The sequence below is a fragment of the Purpureocillium takamizusanense genome, chromosome 2 (genome assembly GCF_022605165.1).
Source record: "Purpureocillium takamizusanense chromosome 2, complete sequence".
NCBI lineage: Eukaryota > Fungi > Ascomycota > Sordariomycetes > Hypocreales > Ophiocordycipitaceae > Purpureocillium > Purpureocillium takamizusanense.
The window spans coordinates 3,210,313-3,229,398 of NC_063069.1; the positions used below are offsets into that span (position 1 = coordinate 3,210,313).

Genomic DNA, 19,086 nt, shown 5'->3' on the forward strand with positions numbered 1-19,086 from the left:
TGGCGGCACGTCAATGACACAAAGGGTCCGTCGGGAGGGTTGCGCTATCATGAGTACGAGGGTCGCGAGATTGGCAGTTTATGCATCGCATCCGGGGCAGGCGGGGGGGAGCGAATGCGGGCGGACATATGAGGAACAGAAAAAAAAAAGGGGGAGTGGGGAGAGAGAGACTGAGTCGCCTCGTGGAAATGCGTCCCATGGCAGTCTGTCTCGTGCCGGTGATCGCGATGAAAGCCCATTCATTGCCGTGCGGTGATGAGGTCACGCCGAGGTGAATGCTGCTGCGCACGTCAGTAAATCGTACAAGCAAGCACCTTCCTTGCTTCTCTTTACAGGTAGCCCGTTAGTTAGTCTGTTAATTTACCGCATAGTACCTTTACATACCCCTCCTCTCCCTTGATGTCGGTACGTTAGTAACTTAGTACGTTAGCAGTACTGTAGTAGAACGGCCTCACCGAGGGTCAAACCCGTCGTCCGCCGCCGTGGTGGGCACAACGGCGCAGCGCAGCGCCCTGTGCTGGTGTAGTCTGGGCGGCGCTACGAATGGACGAAGCTATCCATTGAATGAACGGCCCAAGGTTCCATGGAGGCACTAAGTTAGTTAGGTACTGTACTGTAGTTGGCAAGCCGCCTGCTCAAGTTTAGTACGTAGTCCCTACCTGGACAGGTACCAAGTTTCCATGAGAGAGATCCCGAGGTCAAAGAAAGTGACCGGGGCTTGCCAGGGCTGGGCAGCACTAAAAAAAAGAGGGCTTCGGGTACCTGATTTTAGTGAGCGGCGGGTCGACTGCTAGCGGCGGGACCTGAGGCTCTTTTCGTGCCAGGCATCCCCGGGAAAGAGGCGCATCGGATGCTTCTCTCGATGCGTGTGCGTGTGTGTGCCTGTGTGTCTCAGTGATGAACAAGGTGTGCATGCTTGTTGACGTGCGGACCGTGTGGCTGAGGCTGTGCGCCGTTCCGCGTGGCAAGCCGGCCTTGGAGGGCTGAAGGATGGGGGCGGAGGAGAGCAGGCGGGCCAGTTGTCGTAGAGTTAATTTGGACGAATTTCATGCGCCCTTGCCAACATGCTGTAGTTAGTTACGTACCACACGCAGCAGGGCTCTGCGCTGCGCCGGGTGGTGTGGGATGGATGCCCGGGCGTGGTTCTCGATGTGCTTTGAGGCGCTTTATTCGGTAGTTAGTGCTGGTAAGTTGGTACGTAGGGCGTAGAGCAATGAAGGTCGTGTTACATGTTAGTGTTGATGTTCCTCCGGTTGAGAGCCGGGCTGCCACGTGCGTGCGTCGTCGAGAGAGGCGCTACGGGCTTGGAGAAGGGGCGAGTGGCGGCAGCCAAAACGGGGAGGGGAGCAGAGGGGGGTGGCGCGCTGAGTTGTAAAGTGGCTCCCGTTCCTTTTAAGACGGCAGTGAGTCTGGAGGGAGGATTCCGTCGTCGGTATAACTATAGCCGGTATATTCTTTCGGCAAGCCCAGGGTGGCCAGCCGTCCGCAGCCAGCCGTGACAGAAACATACAGTCGGGTGATCATTCATCAGCAAGCAGGCAGGCAAACATGGGTCGACCGATCCCGAGGAGCAGGTCCAGCCCGGCATCAGCGCCCTTAGGATCGCCGTGCTATGGGCGTGGGTGCGGTCAAACGGCAGCAGTTCATCTGATGGGGAAGGGTACCCGGGAACCAGAAAAATGCTGGAGTGGTATGGGAATGCGAATGGACAATCTCGGGGGCGGTCCCAGAGGGACGGACGGCATTGACGCCGCTAGAAAGAAGGGTGTAGATGGATCAAATTAAAGTGGTGTGCGCGCGCGAACGTGTCAAGCAAGACGCGTCTGGGGGGTTGCGATGCCGGCTTGGTGGGTTGCCTGGCCACGACAGAGACGACAAGCGCGAGAACGACGAGAGAACAAAGGCGCCACGAGGGGGGGAGGGGGGAGGAGAGAGAGACAGAGAGAGAAATTTCTGCCCCTACCGAGGCTGTGGTGATGCACGGAGGCCTCGGACAGATTTTCTGTTCTGTCCAGCATGTGTGTGCGCCTGACGACATGTGTGGACGCGCACTCGTTCGCGACAGCCCACCAGCCTGGGCAGAGCCTTGTTCAACAACTGGTACAGTATACTTGTTAGTATATATCGGCAACAGGGACTACGAGTCAAAGTCGTCTAGTATCTATGTTGGTCGGCTGCATGAATGAGCAGGCAAGGCATTTGTAGGTGGCTGGCTGCCCGGCGCCCGGAAGTCGGCTCGGTCAGGCAAGCAAGTCCGGAACCTCTTTTGACAGCTTGGGCTCGTAGCCGGACCCGGGCCAGTCGGTTGGGGCCATCGGAATTTTTTTCCTGGGGTCCAGCAGCGGATGGATTTCTCGTACGCACGGTAGTTAACTACTCTGTGCCTGATGAGAATGTCCGACGAGCTCGAGACCAGGGATCCCGGGAGACACACCATCCTGTCATGTCGAGCGGGAAAGCCGGACCCATCGGGGCCAACGCGAGCCTTGCCGGTCTGACAGGGCTAGTAACTAGATTAGTAGGAAGTAGTCGTCGCCAACAGCAAGCTGGCATGACATGGCCTGGGCTGGGCATGGCATGCAACGACGGACGGGGGACGCATCGAAGGAATGCGAGGGATTCGACGCATGGCCGTCTCTGACGCCGGATGGGATGTGGCAAGAATAAAGACCCGCGAAAAGGCGGCATTTGCCGGCTTCTGGCGGCTCGTGCGAGGGGCGGCGAGGGGGCACCTCAGCTCGCATTGACGTGTGCGGGCGAGACTCACGATGCTACGGAGTAGAACGAGGCGGCGACGACGAGCAAAAACAGCGACGAGAGGCTCGGCGGCGGCGGCGACGGTTCGTGGCTGCGATTGTGCTGGGTCCTCATGGCGGAGAAGCGCCAACCCAGGCCCTGCCAGGCGGTGGAGACTGGCCAGAGAGACGCGACTTGGCGGGCGGGGCTCTTACTGTACCATCGCTGCGTACCTTAGTACTATAGGTACTGCCAAGTAGATTCAACAGGCAGTACCTTAGGTAAGGTAAGTATGTACTTATGCTGCACCAAGACATTACGTAGGTACCTCTCTGCAGTGTTTCCGAATTTGTACTTATGTCAAGTAACTATTTGGTTGGTACGTGGCCGGATGGATCGTGCGTGGCGGCGCTGCCGAGCAAGGTACTGTTCGCCAACTTGGACGCCCCAGGGTGGTGTGATGCGAGTGAGTGCGAGTTGGAGATGCTGAAGAACAGGAAATGAGGACAAAGTAAGGGAAACAGCCGGAGACTCCGGGACAAGTGTTGTCACACGTCCAGTGTGCATTGTGTAAAGGATCTGAGGATATCCTTAGTATCTAACCTTCCTAAGTACCCTATGGAGCGAGCCCACGAACACTTGGTATCCTATCTTTGTACTGTGACCACCTTTGCACTCGTGCTGTCCAGGCCCACAGGTAAGGTAGTCCTCTCGTTGACTGAGAAGGTGCCAATGGGCGCATCTGCGGCACCTGCTGGGGTGGGACTGGTATGGTACCTAAGGCATGACGGGCATGGCAGGCACGACAGGCTTGACAGGCAGGCACCCGGCCCGAAGACAGAAAGGCGCTCAGCACCTTAGTTACCAGGCAGGCATCCAGTCCTCCACTGGTTGGCTACCTAGTCGTGCTACTACTACCTTACCTTGGCTCCAGCTCCCCCGCAGGGCAAGCGCGCTTGCCGTTTGATTACTGGGCTGGGGCAGGAGCCACATGAACGGATACCAGGAGCCCATCCGTCTAGTCCATGTCCATGACACGGGCATCTCGAGCAGCAGCTGCTAACTTAGTCGTGCGTATGCAAGGCCAGGCCATGCTATGCCATGCCACGACATGCACGCCATGCACGCCATGCCGTCCGTGCCATGCCCATGCCTGCCCCCGGCCGCGATCCTTGTTGATGCATCGCCCTGCGCGCGACTGCCATTGTCATGGAATTGACTGCCATGGCCACTGCTCTACAGTAGGTAGTATTGCTACCGCCACCACCTCATCATTGCCTATTCATTGATTTGACCACCATCGTTACTTACCTTGGCACTACTACTGCTTCCTGCCTGGGCTGATTCCCCTTCCGATCGACCGCCCGTCTCGCCTCAACGTGCCCTGCCCTGCCCTGCCCTGCCCGCATCCGCAACGCCAGCTGCCTCAGCCGGCCTCGCGTGCCGTCATCTCATTTCCCCCTTCTCCCTCCTAGTACTTTGTTGCTGCGACCGGACCGGCCGCTGCCCTTGTTATCAAGGGGTGGCGTTCATGGATCGTTCCGAAGCGGCAAAGGCGTCCTGCCACCAGCCACCAGCCACCACCACCACCACCACCACCACCACTCGCCGTCACCACCACGACCCGATGCTCCGCGATGCCGAACGCACAGCCGGCTCCAAGGACGACTCGTGGGTCATACCCACCCATGGCACTACTAGGCTTCACCTCGAGCATGCTCGCATTTCCAGATCAGCCCAGCACTCATCCGTGCGCTCGTCCTCGACGGGGCAGCCTAGGCCGGCCGGCGCGGCTGCATGGCGGGAGTGCCCTGGATCCGTGGAACCAAACTCTGTCGGCACCGTCCGCCTCACCACCTCAACAAGCCCGTCTCCATCCATACTATTGCACTCGAGTCCGTCTTCTTGGCCACATCCCTCCGCCGCTCGTCTCCTTGGGCCCGTCCCATCCGTTCCCACGACGTCGTTGGCCACCCTTGCCTTGCCCGACTTCGCCGTCAACAGCGCCCGCACGTCCGGTGGAGGGTACGGGGCCCGAATCCATCGTCGCCTCTTCTTGTCCGGCTGAGGCGCCGAAACCCTCAGGGATGCTCGGACTAGCTCTTCTTGTCCGTTCCGTCTTCGCAGGAGCGAACGGGTTGGAATAGACAGCCACGACGCCGCGCTCGAGCTCTCTTGCGTGCCCATCCAGCACAGCTTGCCCCTGGAGAAGCCACGGCATCGCACCGCCCCCTTTCGGCCGTGCTCCGTCCCTCACCACCGCCATGTTGCTGGCGAGCCGCCGCTGCCTGCTTCTCTGCGTCCTCGAGACTCTCCAACGCAGGTGGAGAAGGCATCTCTTCTCTCAGTGTCGTCTACATCCGCCGCCGCCGCCGCCGCCTGGCCATGCGCTGCAACCGCCTGGCAGCCCTCGCTCGGCCACCACTACGTCTTCCGCGATTGGATGCTCGACACCCGGGCTGCAGCCGATCCCTCGTCATGCATGCCATCGTGCCCCGTCCGTGGCCGCCCTGAATGAGACGTCTGCTCTGCAAGTGGCGGCGGCTCCAGCTTCGACTCCCGTGGCTGCCATACCCGAGATGCCCCTGGTCCGGAGGTCCTTCGGCAATCTCTAAAGCACATATCTTGTTCATCACGTTTCCCTCCCCGCTGTCTTGGAATTGGACTCAGACTCTAGCGTGGCCACGGCCAGGTCCAGCAGCCGGACGCAGGCACCCCCCGTTGTGCGCATATGATATAGCCCACCCCGGATGAGCTATACCCCCCTCCTTCATGGTACACCCTCCTCAATGCCCCCGCCGCCAACCTCTCTTGTCTCCACAGGCCTCACATCAGAACGTTTATCCCTGGACCCTGCTGGTGGCGCTTGCACCGGCAGGAAATGGGGGACCTTGGCCGCTTGTCAACGCTCGTGAGGGGCTGGGAGCGGCAACGGCCAAGTCTCTGCCCCCCATGCTGGCTTTGGCCCAAGCCAGAGGCCCGTACGAGGCAAACACGACCTTCCCATGTCCTGTCATGGCTATGGTACAATGACACAACCTCCGCAGACGCCGCCGGTACTAGCTTCCACGGCCCCGGCCCTACGGACGGGCCTGGGGATCGCCGTTGCTGGCTACCATATCGTCGTCTCGAGGAAACCACCCCCTGCCCTCTTTCGACATATGATGAATCCTTTATGCGCCCTGCCCGTGCCACAGAACGCTGACGGAACAAGTGGACACCTGTATACGCACAAGTGGCATCATGGCCGATCACACAGGCGGCCCCCCCCCGGGGGTTGCCCGCCGCTGAGCCAACTCGATTGACCGCCCGCCCGCCCGCAGCCCGCAGGGCATGCCATTGTCCTGAGTTTGTGGCATGAACTCTTTTAATTTTCCCCGATCGGCGCGGCCTAGGGCAGGCTAGGTCGTGCCTCGGGGTCATTTCTAGGAGCGAGAAGCGCAGATGCAGGTTTCCCTCATATAGCACGGTCGTTCATATAACCTTCCATCGTCTACTCGGCCCGGAAGCCCCAGTGCCGCGCCAATACTAGCTTTGCTCTGACTTGCCTCCCCATGAGCCTCAGATCCACCCACTCTCAGCAAAGGCCTCTTGAATGTTGAGGCGCCCTGATTGCCTTGTGCATCTTGGATTAGTGGACGTATACGCAGTACCTCGCTCGCTTCCCACTCGTTCGGGCTTACCCGGCAATCGGGTCCCCTGTGTCTCTCAGGCCGCCTTGGGAACACAACCAGATCCCAGTCTCGGCTTTAATATCGCCTTGGCCCTCGAGTATACAGACCGGATTTGACGGCGCGGATGCAGAGAGGAGCGATATACGTGCGTGGACGACCGCACTCATTCCCGGCAGAGCAAGGTATTAACCAGCCGCACCCTCTCAACCATACTTCACCGAGGGCTTCTAGACCGCCATCGGAGACTTCAGCACACTTCTCGATCCTATTCGCCGACACCTCGTCCCCCCTCCGACGCCTAACCCCGGTCGTCGCCACAGAAAATCTCGCCGCTGCCAGCGGCTCCTACTACTGGACGGGGGGACTGCACGCCTCGCAGCCCGAAGTCTTCGTCCCGAGGGACGCTAGCCTACCAGCAAAGGGCCGGGCACGATAACACAGCAGTGTGGCCGAAACTGGTCAGCGGCACGGCCACTTCATCCACTGGATCGCTGGCTCGGCAGGGGCGTACACCCGCGCGTGTCGAATAGTCATTACTCCTTGTTGAACAACAACAATCGAGCCCACCCCCTGTCGGAACCGTGTCGCACCCACAAGTCCGAAAAACCACACAGATCAGGCCGAAAGCCTTTTGCCGTCACATCCCGCCCTTGACATCTGCGACCGAGGCGTCTTGCCCGTGGGCTCTGGACCAGAGCACAGAAAAAGGCGCTTCCGGCGACGGAGCCCGAGAGGGCATCTGTATCTGACCCCCCTCTGCTAAGCTCTAGTCGAGACAGTCTCTCAACTCAGCCTGGAAGCCGTCCGGAGCCGTCCGCTCTGGCGGGACCCATGGGCCGGAGTCACGCTGGCGGACAATTATCGCGTCGGGGGGTACGGCGTGGACTATGCTGCCCACGCCTCGCATGCCGGTGGCCTCGGCCAGCAGGTCCAGCATGCGTACTCGTCGTCCCAGACGGGCCAGCATCAGCATCACGCAAGCCCCTACCATCAGCAGTCGCATCATCATCACCATCCACAGCAACAAACGCAGCACCAACAACAGACCCATCAGCAACAGCAGCTTCCTTATCCAACACAACAACAGCAGCAGCAGCAGCAGCGACAACATCGAGGCTCTGTCCACCATCCAGGGGTTGCGGGCCCAGGACCCAACACGCCGCCGGGGCCGTCTTCCCATGGCCATCTCCCCAACCGTTCGGTCGTGCCTATGGGCCAGAAGCAAACTGAACCGCAGGTGACGATGGATGCGAGTCACCAAATGCACGGCCACCGGCTCTCACACATTCACTTCGGCGCGGCGAGTTCGGTGTCGACGCCCCTATACGGCGCGGTGTCGTCCCCCGCACAATCTCCGTACGCACCGTATAGCGCACCGGCAGCCAAAAGGTCGCGGACCGATGAATTCGATCTCTCGGTTGCGGGGGTGCCCATGGTTGACCACTCCGGCCTGGAGACGGTGCAAACCACTTCCTTGAGCGAGGCGTACGGGCAGGCGGCGGCAGCCGCGGTGGCAGCCGCAGCAAACCATCAAGAACAGCCCCAGCTACACCACCACCATCACCTCCCAGATCTAGGAACTTCATCGAAATCAATGCGGAGGGAGGACATGGGCGGCGCGCCGAGCATGGTGGGCCAAGCCGGAATGCCGCCGCCGGCACCAAGGCCAAGAGGCCCGAAGCTCAAGTTCACGGCCGAGGACGATCAGCTGCTGCTGGAGCTCAAGGAGCAGAAAAACCTGACGTGGAAGCAGATTGCAGACTTCTTCCCGGGGCGATCTTCTGGGACGCTGCAGGTGCGGTACTGCACGAAGCTCAAAGCAAAAACGACGATGTGGACGGAAGAAATGGTACGTTGAGCCCCATACGAAATCGTGCTTGGTGTTTTTTTTCCTTTTCTTTCTGATTCGAAGTGGCTGCCCCTGAGGCGCCGAGTGATTTGAAACGCATGTTTGATTTGCAGAAGCTGACGCGTCGAGTATAGGACCAGAAACTTCGCAAGGCGCTCCAGGACTACGAGAATGAAAAATGGCGATTAGTCGCGCACAAGGTCGGCTCTGGATTCACTCCAGCCGCGTGCCGAGAGAGATCCGAGCAGCTCGCGGCCGGCGGCGACGAACAAGGGGCTGAGGAACCGCTATGGCAGTCGTTATCGCCCAAGGCATCGTCACTGCCAGAATCCATGGAGACACCGCAGACGCAGCGGCCATGGTGAGGACCCAGGGTTCGAAGAATCACATGCACGCGGGAACAAGTTGAGCGATTCAACAACACTGTCGCGAGGTTGATATAATGCTACAAAAAGTCGGCGGGGAGGCAGATAGGCATAATGGGTCAGGGGGTGGTTGCGATTCGACAAGCGAGATCCTGGGCATCGTCTGCCCTGCGACAACCAAGCGAAAATCTACAGCTCCTTGTTTATTTCTCCTTTTCTACTTCACCGAAATGGTTCGAAACAGGGCGGCAGTTGCAGCAAAGAGAAGGAGTCTGGAACCGGGGCGAGAAATGTACATAGAACAGGGATGGTGGTCCGATCGCCGGGTTCGGAGTTGAGGGCCCAAATATGCCAAACAGAAGGGTAAGGACGTACTAGGGGCGCCGTAATCGCGACATGACGCATGAGGGGTTGTGTATTGGACTAGGGGGCGCTTCGTGCCTTGCGGGGGATGCAATTTTTGATATTACCGTTCAAAGCAGCCGGCCACTTGACTAGAGGCCAAGCAAGTGCAGCCAGGGCTGACCATGTCGTACCACAGCTGCAAGACTTGTGAGAAAAGGGAGTATGGACCATCATACGCCAAGCCTTTGCACGAGCTCGTCCTCGGTCAGCGCGGCGGCGACCTCGACTAGGTCGACAAGGGCCCTGTGTGTGGGGACGGCGTCGGACAGGCCGAGGAAGTCTGCCATGTCGACGATCCAGCCGTTGAAGTCGCGAATCTCGGTGGGCTTGCCGGCACGCACGTCCTGCAGCATGGAGCTCGTGTTGTCGCCGACACGGGATCCGTAGTCGTAGAGGAAGTCGCGCAGGCGGGCGTGGGAGAAGCGCGCGCGAAGGGCGCCGCGTTGGCCCTCGAGGTCGGGCGACGACGACGAGCTGTCGTCACGGCCCTGGGATCCGGCTCCGGCTCCGGATCCAGATCCAGATCCGGGCAGCTGGGGGCGCAGTAGGATGGCGGCGGTGCTGGGATGACCGACGAGGGCCTGGAGGACGGCGCTCGTCTCGGCCAGGAGGCGGTCGAAGAGGCGGGCAAGCCCTCTGGCGCGGGGTTCGAAGAGGGCGCCGTTCTTGCAGCGCAGGATGGCGGTTATGGGGTTGATGGAGGTGTTGATGACGAGCTTCTCCAGCTGCATGAGCCAGAGCTCCGCCGAGGGCACGGCGCGGCAGTCGAGGCCCGGGGCGGAGGCGATGCACTTGGTGAGGTACTGGGCGGCGGTGGTGGCGGCATCGGGGTTGAGCAGGACGGGGCCGACGGTGGCGCCGGCGGGCGAGGCGTGGACGCTGCGAAAGGGGCCGAGGGAGTAGACGCCGTGGCCGGTGATGCAGGCGAGGAAGCTCGGGGCGGCGGAGGGAGAGGAGGAGGAGGCGCCGGGGGGGCGGGGCCAGCGGGCGGCGACGTAGGCCGGGCCGTGTGGGGGCCAGAGCTTGGACATGCCGTTCTGGGCGAAGGCGACGGCGGAGCGGGCGTCAAGGTAGCGGCGGAGGCGGTCGGCTTGGGGCATGGCGGCCGAGGCCTTTGTGGCGATGAAGAGGTTCCGAATGACGGCAACCTCGCGGACGGGGCCGCGGGGCGGGGGCGCGTCGGACCAGAACTCGATGTCGAAGGGGGCTTTGCTGCGGTGGACGTGCTGCTGCTGCTGCTCCTGTTCTCCTGCTCGTTGCTGTTGCTGTTGCTGTTGCGGTTGAACCTGGGAGGAGGAAGAGGAAGAGGAGGAGGAGGGAGAGTTGTGGGCGAGCGTAGTTATCTCGATGCCGCCGTCGCTGGCGGCCCACTGGGCGAGGAGCTCCGGGCGGTGGACGACGAGGGTGATGGGCGGGGGGTCAGGGCCGTGGCGCGCGAGGTGGCTGGCGTAGAGGCGGCCGATGTTGCCGACGCCGAGGATGAAGATGCGGCGGTCGAGGTCGTTGTCTGCTGCTGCTGCTGCTGACGGTGGCGGCGGCGGCGGCGACGACGACGATGTTGATGATGAGGACGATGGTAATGTGGCTGAGGAGGTGGAGGCGGAGGAGGCGGAGGAGGGCAGAGCGGAGGGGTCGAGGTTGGCAAGCGTCCAGGCGTAGAGCTTGGGGGGCGGAGAGGAGTCGGCGAGGAGAGACTGCAGCCAGGGAGGGTGTTGCTGCTGTTGCCGGTGACCTGGGCCGGGGGAGGGGAGGTGCTGGTGATGCGACATGGCGAAGCCCGCGCGGGGGACGGACTGGCAGCGGGAGAAGGGAGAGGAGGAGGAGGAGGAGGACAAGACGTGTCGTCGAGAGAGGACACGGGTGAGGGCGCGGACGAGAGGATGTCGTGGCCGGGGCACCACCATGGCTGGACGACGGCGGCGGCGTCTGGGGCCACTCGCGGGGCAGGGGTTCAGAATGAGGCTAGTCACGATGCGGGGAGGCGATGAGAAAGAGAGGTTGGGGCCTATAAGAGTCTCGAGAGAGGAGGAGGAAACTCCGCGGTGCACGACTTGGCCCTCGGCAGGACGATGATGACAGTCGTGGAGTGGTGAAGAAGAACAAAAAAAAATCAGAAGAAAACGTTGGTTGCGACGTTGGGGGAAAAGGGTGGAAGAGGGCACGTGCTCATATGACGAGGACGTTGAGGGATGAGATGACTTTTGTTGTTGGACGGTTGCAGGTTTGGCAAGTAAGCTTATAGTGGTGGTGGTAGTACGTGGTTACTGTAAGTAGTTACAGTACCTAGGTACCTAAGTTAGTAATTAGCGACCCCACACCCCATGCTGGCTGCTGTCGTGGAACAGGTGGGTGGGTGCCCGCTTGACGTTGCCCGATACAGACGGCTGGGGAAATAATTCGAGGGGGGGGGGTTTTGGCCTCGTGGTACATTGTGAAATGATCACTTCTGCCACCGAGCGCTCCCTGCGCCTGTGTGTCCGCCTGCCTGCCTGGTGGAATGTGGAAAGAATGCCATGTACGACAGACATGCCTCTGTAGTGGTGATAGAGGTAGTACTAGGTACGAGGTATTTCGTACAGTACGTATCTCAGCATCTATGCCCCCCCCCCACCCCCCATAATAAAGCGTGTTTGGGGCTGCGCGATAGTTAATTAAGGTAACAGGGTACGCAGGTAACTTGGTCCACGCGCGCAATACTGGCCCCAGACTCGGCGCACTCACTCCGCTGCGCCAGCACACACAGCATTGGGCATGGAGAGTACGCGCCGGCGACCACGATGAATGCCTTTGCGGTCACAGGCTTACCATAGCAAGGGGCGACAAGTTTGGCAGCTCCGGCTACGAGGGGGAAGAGGTGAGCAAGCACATTGGCACTGGCACTGGGATAAAGAGACGGAGAGAGATATTGGAAAGAGAGCGTGCCAGGCCGACGCGCGCCGCCGGGGCTTGACTTGCCCAACACGGCAATATGCACGGCGGCGTGTGTGCCTCGCGCTCCGGGGCGCGGGGCGGCGGGGCGCGGGGGCGGCGCGGGGGAGCGACCGACCGGTCGGATGGATGACGATGGGGCTGGGGTTTATTAGATGACAGGGCGGGTGTTTTGGCATGGGCGCGCGCGTGTGAGGTATGTGAAGAAGAAGATGGCATCATCCTTGAAAGACGTGCACAAAAAGGGTTAGGAACAGTTGGGATTCTTGGAATTCTTTCTTCTTGCCACCATTGGGTGTTGCCTGACGGGTTCCCAACACTGACTGATTATTCATGGCGGCGGCGGCCGGCGGCATCAGATTCATCCAGACTCTGTCTAGCACCGAGCCTTGCCTCTACCCCGTGGCGCGTCGCGCAACCAAGTCTTGGACAGACAATAACGTGCGCAGCGCCGCTGTCAAGTGCGGACGAGTTGGGAAAGAAAAAGGGGGGTTTGTTCCTCCAATGGCCTGCGGGAGGTGGTTGACAAACATGTGGCGAATGCATGGCATCTGAGGCGGTGGTGGTGCTGCTGCTGCTGCGTCCAAGTATCCAAGAACTCACAGTCGGGCGCCGTGACGGGTACGATGGATGATGATACATCCTTTCGTCGAGGTGACGATGGTGATGTGATGGTGGTACTTTTCTCGGCCCGTGCGTGGTGGCATGAATGAGGCTGAGCGAACGCCTTGACACAAACCACGACGGACGGAACCCGGGGCGGGGGGACATACGGAGTACCTATGGCGGAACTTTTTATGCAGATGCAGCGTGTGGTAGCAGTAGTAGCAGTAGTACCGAAACTCTAGACGGACCGCGCGCGTTGCGGCGCCGAGCGTATACCTAGCAGCGATGCGATTCAACGAAGGGAGAGAGAGAGAGAGAGAGGGCATGAGGGCAGAGAGACACGGTATAAACGTTGCAGTGCGTGGTGCATGCTGTCTCAACTGCCTTGCGTTGCGTTGCCTCTGGCCCTGCATGCATCGACAATTGCCATGTATGCATGTCTGCGTGCATTGCAACCTCGCGACGGCAGCAGAGCGTGCATATATGGACATGGACAAAGGTCCCAAGGGGGGGGGGGGGGAGGCCTTCCTCCATTGAGGCATACAATATGTATGTGCAATGTGCGGCTGGAACGCTGCACTGCACTGCCAGCGCACCACCCTTGTTGGCCGGTAACTAACTGGTGCGTGCGTGTGTATGTGCGTATGTGCGTGTGCATGTGTGTAAGTGTGTGTGTGTGTGTGTACGAGTATAAGTGTGTACTCTAGGTGTATGTGTGTGCCTGGCCGGCCGGCGGCTGAGCTGGGTGTGCTTCAGTGAGACAAAAGCCGCCCGCAACCTCCTCTGGCCGGCAGTTGCTCCCGAGTCCCGATGGGATGATCCATGCAACCCTCGTGCATGCATAACGTATTAACTACTAAGTGAGTGAACCAGCTAACTAGTTAGTAACTTGGGTTAAAAATATTTGCTTGCTGACAGCAGGGGCGGTCACACAAAATTAAGAAGCAAAATAAAAGATGAGAGGCGTAGCATTTCAACGGCTTGCAAATGCAATATACGTTGGGATGCCATGCCAACGAAACAGCTCCCCCCTCCCTTTCCCTTCCCTTCCCTTCCTCCCGCCGTCGTATCCCGTGCGTGCGTGCACTTTATGCATTGCGCATGAGAATCATACTTGGGACGTGCCATTCGATCAATACCGGGGGGGGGGGGGTTCGAAACAAAACAGCCTCCTCAGCCACACAAACTCCCAACGCGCGCTTAATACTTGACTGGCTAGGGCTGCATGCAGCACGGCAAAGGAAATATACAGCGCCAGCTCTTCTCGAATACGAGCTTCCGTCCATTCATTCATCCATCCATCCAGCCCCTTGCCGACCGTCAGACGGCGAGCGAGATGATGCATCGGGCATCATCATCGCCCAGGGCGGGTCTGTTCCAACGTATCCTCCTCGTACAACTAGAACGGAACCCCCCCCCCCGGGTCATCAATCTTCATCATCGTCACCACCCGCCGCCCATTGGATCCAGGAAAAGACGACGAGTGCAGTATGCAGCATGTAATAGCTTAGTATAGCCGCCGAAGCGCCGCTGACGGGGGCCACCCCATGTGGTCCTTGGTTGGCCATGGAGCGAGCGCAACGTCGCACACACACGCGCATCGTGCAGCATTGCACTCGCTCTCACTCACTGACGCTGCTGCCCGCACGCGTTTTTGTTGTTGACCGGCCCGGCCACCGAGCGAGCGGTCGACCGGTCGGTCCCTCCTTGGGGTTGCTTGCGCAAGGGGCGAGGCTGAGGCTCACCTCACCTTTCCATGTTGATTTACCACCTCCCTCACCACCACCCCCAGCCAGCGCCCCCAGCCACCCATCATGTTATTCATCCCAAACCCACTCACATCAATATACTACAGTACTCGCCCACCCCCCTGGCTCGGACGGACGGACGGGCGGGACGGGATGCGAACAACACACGCAAAGCCACTGATGACTGGCTGATACGGGCCATGGCCACCCGCTCTAGGCCCGTGGTCGGCGCGAGTGGCAACGGCTGATGGCAATCGAGTTACTAACTACTACTACGCACACATTCATACTTTTCCTACCCAACGTTGCCCATTCTCCCCACGGGCTGGCTGTTAGCACCAACTTAGTACTGCTGGGTGTTCCGTGTGCCCGTGCCCGTGTCCGTGTCCAGGAATAGATGGGACCGGGGGAGGGAGGGACCCATTGGCGATCGGCAGCTTCCTCGTACATCTCCCGCCTGCCGAGGCGACAAACGCGGATGATAAATAGGGCGGCGAGGTCACGGACACCAGACCGAACCCTTACCCGCCCTCCTCCTCCTGCTGCCATCATCATCATCCCCCATCCGAGTACGGAGGACCCTGCCTCATCTATCGTCCGTCCATCTACCATATTAAGCCACTCGCTCCCACCTCAGCTCAGCTCCGCCGGGGCCTGCTATACCACAACGCCAACAGACCAGTAGGGCTGCCCAATTGCGCGCAACTCGTCGGCGACATCATCATCACTTCTTCACCCAGCTGGCCCGCCGGAACCCAAGCCGAGAGTCGCCACTTTTGAGAACAGCACGTTGCAAGACATTTGCGACGAATTTTTTATTATATTTTTTCTTGAGTTAGAAAATAGCACCAAAATGTATCGCTCTCTCATCGCCGTCGCTGCAACCACCCTCCTCCTCCCCCTCGCCGCCCACGCGCGCATCACGGGCATCGCCGTCCCCGACACCATCAAGCCCGGCGACACCTTCGACGCCATCATCCACAGCGAAAACTACATCCAGAGCGTCTTCGACGTCGCCATCGTCTTTGGATACGGCCCCGGCGACGGCTGGCCGGAGAGCCTGGGCGTCGTCGCAGACTCCATCTGCCTCGGCAAGGGTGCGTGGCTTATTTATTACCTATGCCTTTCATCTCTGCCCCCCCCCCCCCCCCTCCTCCTCCCCTCTTTCTCACTCCTCACTCACTCACTCACTCACCCACCCTGAAATCCCCAAACCTCACGTGGTTGGAGGAAATCATCTCTGCCCAGCACAATCACGTACCCATCTTTGACTGACTGACGACCTCGACTAATGTCATGTGCCTGTGCGCATATAGGCGACTCCAACCAGCTCCACGACTTCAAGAAAAAAGTCACCATCCCCGCCGACGCGCCCCGAGGCCACGCCACCATCAAGGCCAGCCTCACAAGCCTCTACGGCGCCGTCGCCTGGCCCCAGCTGACCCTCTACAACGTCAGCGTCACCCTCGGCGACCACACGAGCGACCAGTACGTCTCGAGTCGGTAGTGGCAGGAGGAGTGTTTGCCCAGTAGGTGCTACGTCAGGGATAGGGAGGATAGGGAGGAAAACCCACACATCATATGTGCGCAAAAGGGCAGGCAGGCAGGCATGGCTATAGCGGCGGGCGGGCGTTCTACTCGACACAAAAGCAGTCTATTTCTATCAATTAGGTATACAGTACCAAGTAAGTAATGCACATGCGCATACTGTATGCAAACGGGCAATGCTACAGTAGGGGGTATCTCGCCGCAAAAGTCATCTCTGCCAACCGTCGCGCAACTCGCCCTCCCTCGTCCACCATTCCACCATCCATGTCCCGCGTTGCACGGCAGTGCGTCCTCCGTCAAACCCCCTACCTATCCTCACTTTCCCTTGGGCTTCCTCACCATCACCCCGTTGGCGCTCCCCCACATGCTGTCCGTCACCCTCTGCGGTATCTTTCTTCCCCGCAGTCGCTGGTCGATGAGCCACATGCCCACCACAAACTCCTGCTTGCTGAGCATGCCGCGCCGCTCCCGGTCCACCACGCCCCAAACCTCGGCCAGCTCATCCTCGGGCAGCCTCGACCGCCTCCAGATGTCGCGGACCACCACGTTGGCCACGTACTGCGACAAGTCTTGCTCCGTCCCGCTGGCTCCGCTCTGCCTGGGGCTGTCCTTGTCAAGCAGCATGCCGCGGTTCGACGCCCAAACCGCCTCGTATCGCTTGCGCTCGCGGAGCGTCATCTCCTCGCGCCATCGCTTCCGCGAGCCCTCGTGGTGCTTGTGCTTGCCGCGCTGCAGCTTGTGCCGGTGACCCTTTGGCTGGTTGCGCTCCGAGTCCTCGTCATGCTGGTTCGTCGGCTGCCGCAACGTCTGAAGCAGACGCGGCGACCTCTGCCGCTTCGGTAGGCTCGGTGGAGGCATCGACGAGCCCGTGCTGTGTGGCGTCAGGCGCGCGGACGCCAGGGAGCCGGCCATGATGGCACTGGTGAGGGAGTCCAGCTGAAGGTTGCTTGGCGAAGAACCGGTGACATGGCGCCGAGGCATGTCCATGGCCGGCGAGGAGGGCGCACTAGCCACCGACAGCCGACGCATGGGCTGCGACGGAGGTGTCAAACGCCCCTTCATCGCGAGCCCTAGTGACCCTTGAGACCCACGCGGTGACGGAGACCCTCGAATGTCAGTCCTCGGGTGCACTCTCGGCGCGTGGGAGCTGGCACGCCGCCTAACGTCGCTCGATGGCTCCGGGGCGGCGAGTCTCTGACTGCCGCGCGGTTTCGGCGGGGTGGGCGGCCGCGGGCTGACCTGGGCCATTGGGCTGCGCTTCTGCGGATCCGGAGAAGGCGAGAGGGACGATAAAACCCGCGGAGTTGCCCGAGGTCCCTGAGGCGACAGGACGACGGTTGGTGTCAAGCTGGGCTTGACATGTCTGACGGGCGTCGGCGACAGCACCTCGGGAGTAGAGCGAACAACAGACGGCTCCGTTGGGGGGCGGATCCTCGGCAGCTTGACCGGCAGGTTCGCCGGCTTGGCGACCGGGTCTGGTCTGGGCCGCATAGGGGGCTCGACGGCAGCTGCCGGGCTTGGTTGTCGCTCCTGAGGCTTCGGCTTCGGCTTTGGTATAGGCCCCCTGGCGTTAACCGGCTGACTCTCGGCCCGCTGCTCCTTCGGTCGCGACACGACAGGTGACACAGCAGTCGCCTTATGCGCGGTGATGGGCGGCGGAGGAGTGGGCGGGCGCCTCGGGGTCGCCTCATCGCTCTTACTCGGCTTGACGGTGGTCGCCAACGGAGGGGTCGGAGGGTGTGGGCTCGGGAGCGTTCGCGGCGGTGCAGCCATATATCTTCCCACGGCCAGCCGTTGGGCCTCCTCTGCGCTCCCGACAACGACGCTCCCCGGCGAAGACGCCCCCTTGGTCGAGTCACTTCTGCTCCGCTCGAACATGTTTATCAGCGAGCCCGTCGGCGCAATGGACCCCGAGTCGACAGGTGCGTCGCTGCTGCCGCTTAGGGTGCTTGCAGCGCCGGCGCTGGCCTTGCGGCGCAGGGCAGGGACCGCCATCTTGGGTCCGGGGCTCACGCTGCGGCTCGCGGCCAGCGTCGCCGCAATGAAGCTCGGGCTCTTAGGATCGATAGCTCTACCGTCGCCAGGACCCTGGAAGTGAAGCTGCGGCGGCGGCTGGGGATGATGCTGCTGGTAAAGCAGATGGTTCTGCGCCTGGACAGCAGCGGATAGCGGCGCCGACGACGATGGCGGTGACGGCGAGGCGGGAGCCCCAAGCTGGTGTATACGCGCCGCCACCAGCCCTTGAGGCGGTAGGTGAGCCACCGGCGGCGGAGCCTCTATCTCTGCCGACGAGCTGCCTCCCGTACCGTGTGGACGAGGGGCGCTGCCGGGCCGAGGGGGGGATCTCGAGCGTGGCGCCGCGGCCGAGGCCAAGGCCGAAGCCGAAGAAGCTGCCGCCCCCGTGGCAGCCGAGAGCGCGGCGGCGGTGCCGGCATGGCTCCTCCTATCGCGCGGCAGGGACGGCGGCGACGCGGCGGCGGGTCTTGTCTTTCGGAAGGCGAGTGAGGCGCCGCGGAGGGCGGCGGTGGCGGCGGACAAGGTCGCGCTGTCGGGGGACGCGGGCGACGAGGGCGGTGCTGCTGCTGCTGCTGCTGCGCCCGCGGGATTCATCGCCGGGAAGACGGGAGCCGTGGCGGCGACATGGGGGCAAGGGCGAGGGACGGCCGGACGCGTCGGATGGAAGCTCAAAGGCTCGTTGGACGGGTCGGCGAAGTCGAAGAGAGGGGGGAGTGGGGGGGAGAGGAGGGGAAACTGGAGGAGCAAAAGAGTCTCAGTAGTAGCAGCAGCAGTACGAAGGCATAATAAAGGGTGGTCTTCAGTGCCGCCTGTGGTCACGGGTGGGTGAGCTGACGAGTGAGCCTGGCAGGAGCTCCAGCTGTTCGCTGCTTCCCGTCCATCCCGTTGGCGCGGGGCCCGGATGGGACCCTTCTTTCACCCGGGCTAGGCCCCCCCTTCCTTCCTTTCCCCTTCCAGGTCCCCCTTAGTATCAACAGCGTGCGGCACGCTAACGCCCCATTCGCTGCCTGTCTGAGCTGTCATTCATTCTCAGCTGGCGCCGCGCCACAGCCTACGAAGTACTAAGATACGCACAGTACAATCAGCACCTAGGTATAGGTAATTGCTGTACCGCGCCCCAGGTACGCTGCTCGCTGGACCCTAACCGACTTCCAGCTGGCCGGAACGCGGAGCAAGATAACTAGGTACGTAATGAAAAGACCCATCGCGTA

The 19,086-nt window shown here is 61.0% G+C and overlaps 5 protein-coding genes across 5 annotated transcripts; 3 read left to right on the plus strand and 2 right to left on the minus strand.

Annotated features, from left to right (window-relative positions):
- Positions 1–5,000: 5,000 nt before the first annotated feature.
- On the plus strand, positions 5,001–5,351 carry JDV02_002764 (uncharacterized protein; the record flags this gene model as incomplete). Its single annotated transcript, XM_047983835.1, has 1 exon — positions 5,001–5,351. The coding sequence occupies one exon, from the start codon at positions 5,001–5,003 to the stop codon at positions 5,349–5,351; it is 351 nt and encodes a 116-aa protein (XP_047839807.1).
- Positions 5,352–7,620: 2,269 nt separating this feature from the next.
- JDV02_002765 (uncharacterized protein) lies at positions 7,621–8,624 on the plus strand (the record flags this gene model as incomplete). Its single annotated transcript, XM_047983836.1, has 2 exons — positions 7,621–8,259; positions 8,394–8,624. 2 exons carry the CDS (start codon positions 7,621–7,623, stop codon positions 8,622–8,624), a joined length of 870 nt encoding a protein of 289 aa, XP_047839808.1.
- Positions 8,625–8,833: 209 nt separating this feature from the next.
- Positions 8,834–10,933, minus strand: PAN5 (2-dehydropantoate 2-reductase (Ketopantoate reductase) (KPA reductase) (KPR); the record flags this gene model as incomplete). The annotated part of the gene is made up of 2 exons (XM_047983837.1): positions 8,834–10,472; positions 10,824–10,933. The coding sequence occupies 2 exons, from the start codon at positions 10,931–10,933 to the stop codon at positions 9,200–9,202; spliced, it is 1,383 nt and encodes a 460-aa protein (XP_047839809.1). The 3' UTR covers positions 8,834–9,199.
- Positions 10,934–14,837: 3,904 nt separating this feature from the next.
- Positions 14,838–16,078, plus strand: JDV02_002767 (uncharacterized protein). The gene is made up of 2 exons (XM_047983838.1): positions 14,838–15,408; positions 15,628–16,078. The coding sequence occupies exons 1-2, from the start codon at positions 15,165–15,167 to the stop codon at positions 15,816–15,818; spliced, it is 435 nt and encodes a 144-aa protein (XP_047839810.1). The 5' UTR covers positions 14,838–15,164; the 3' UTR covers positions 15,819–16,078.
- On the minus strand, positions 15,794–18,632 carry IRS4 (Increased rDNA silencing protein). The gene has a single exon (XM_047983839.1). It carries the CDS (start codon positions 18,467–18,469, stop codon positions 16,175–16,177), a length of 2,295 nt encoding a protein of 764 aa, XP_047839811.1. The 5' UTR covers positions 18,470–18,632; the 3' UTR covers positions 15,794–16,174.
- Positions 18,633–19,086: the final 454 nt, after the last annotated feature.

What these genes read in the sequence shown, in the direction of transcription:
- JDV02_002767 (XM_047983838.1), top strand. Translation starts at nt 15,165, where the DNA reads ATGTATCGCTCTCTCATCGCCGTCGCTGCAACCACCCTCCTCCTCCCC. An exon ending in CTCCATCTGCCTCGGCAAGG is followed by an intron (nt 15,409 to 15,627) that starts GTGCGTGGCTTA and finishes GTGCGCATATAG; the next exon opens with GCGACTCCAACCAGCTCCAC.
- IRS4 (XM_047983839.1), bottom strand. Translation starts at nt 18,469, where the DNA reads ATGAATCCCGCGGGCGCAGCAGCAGCAGCAGCAGCACCGCCCTCGTCG.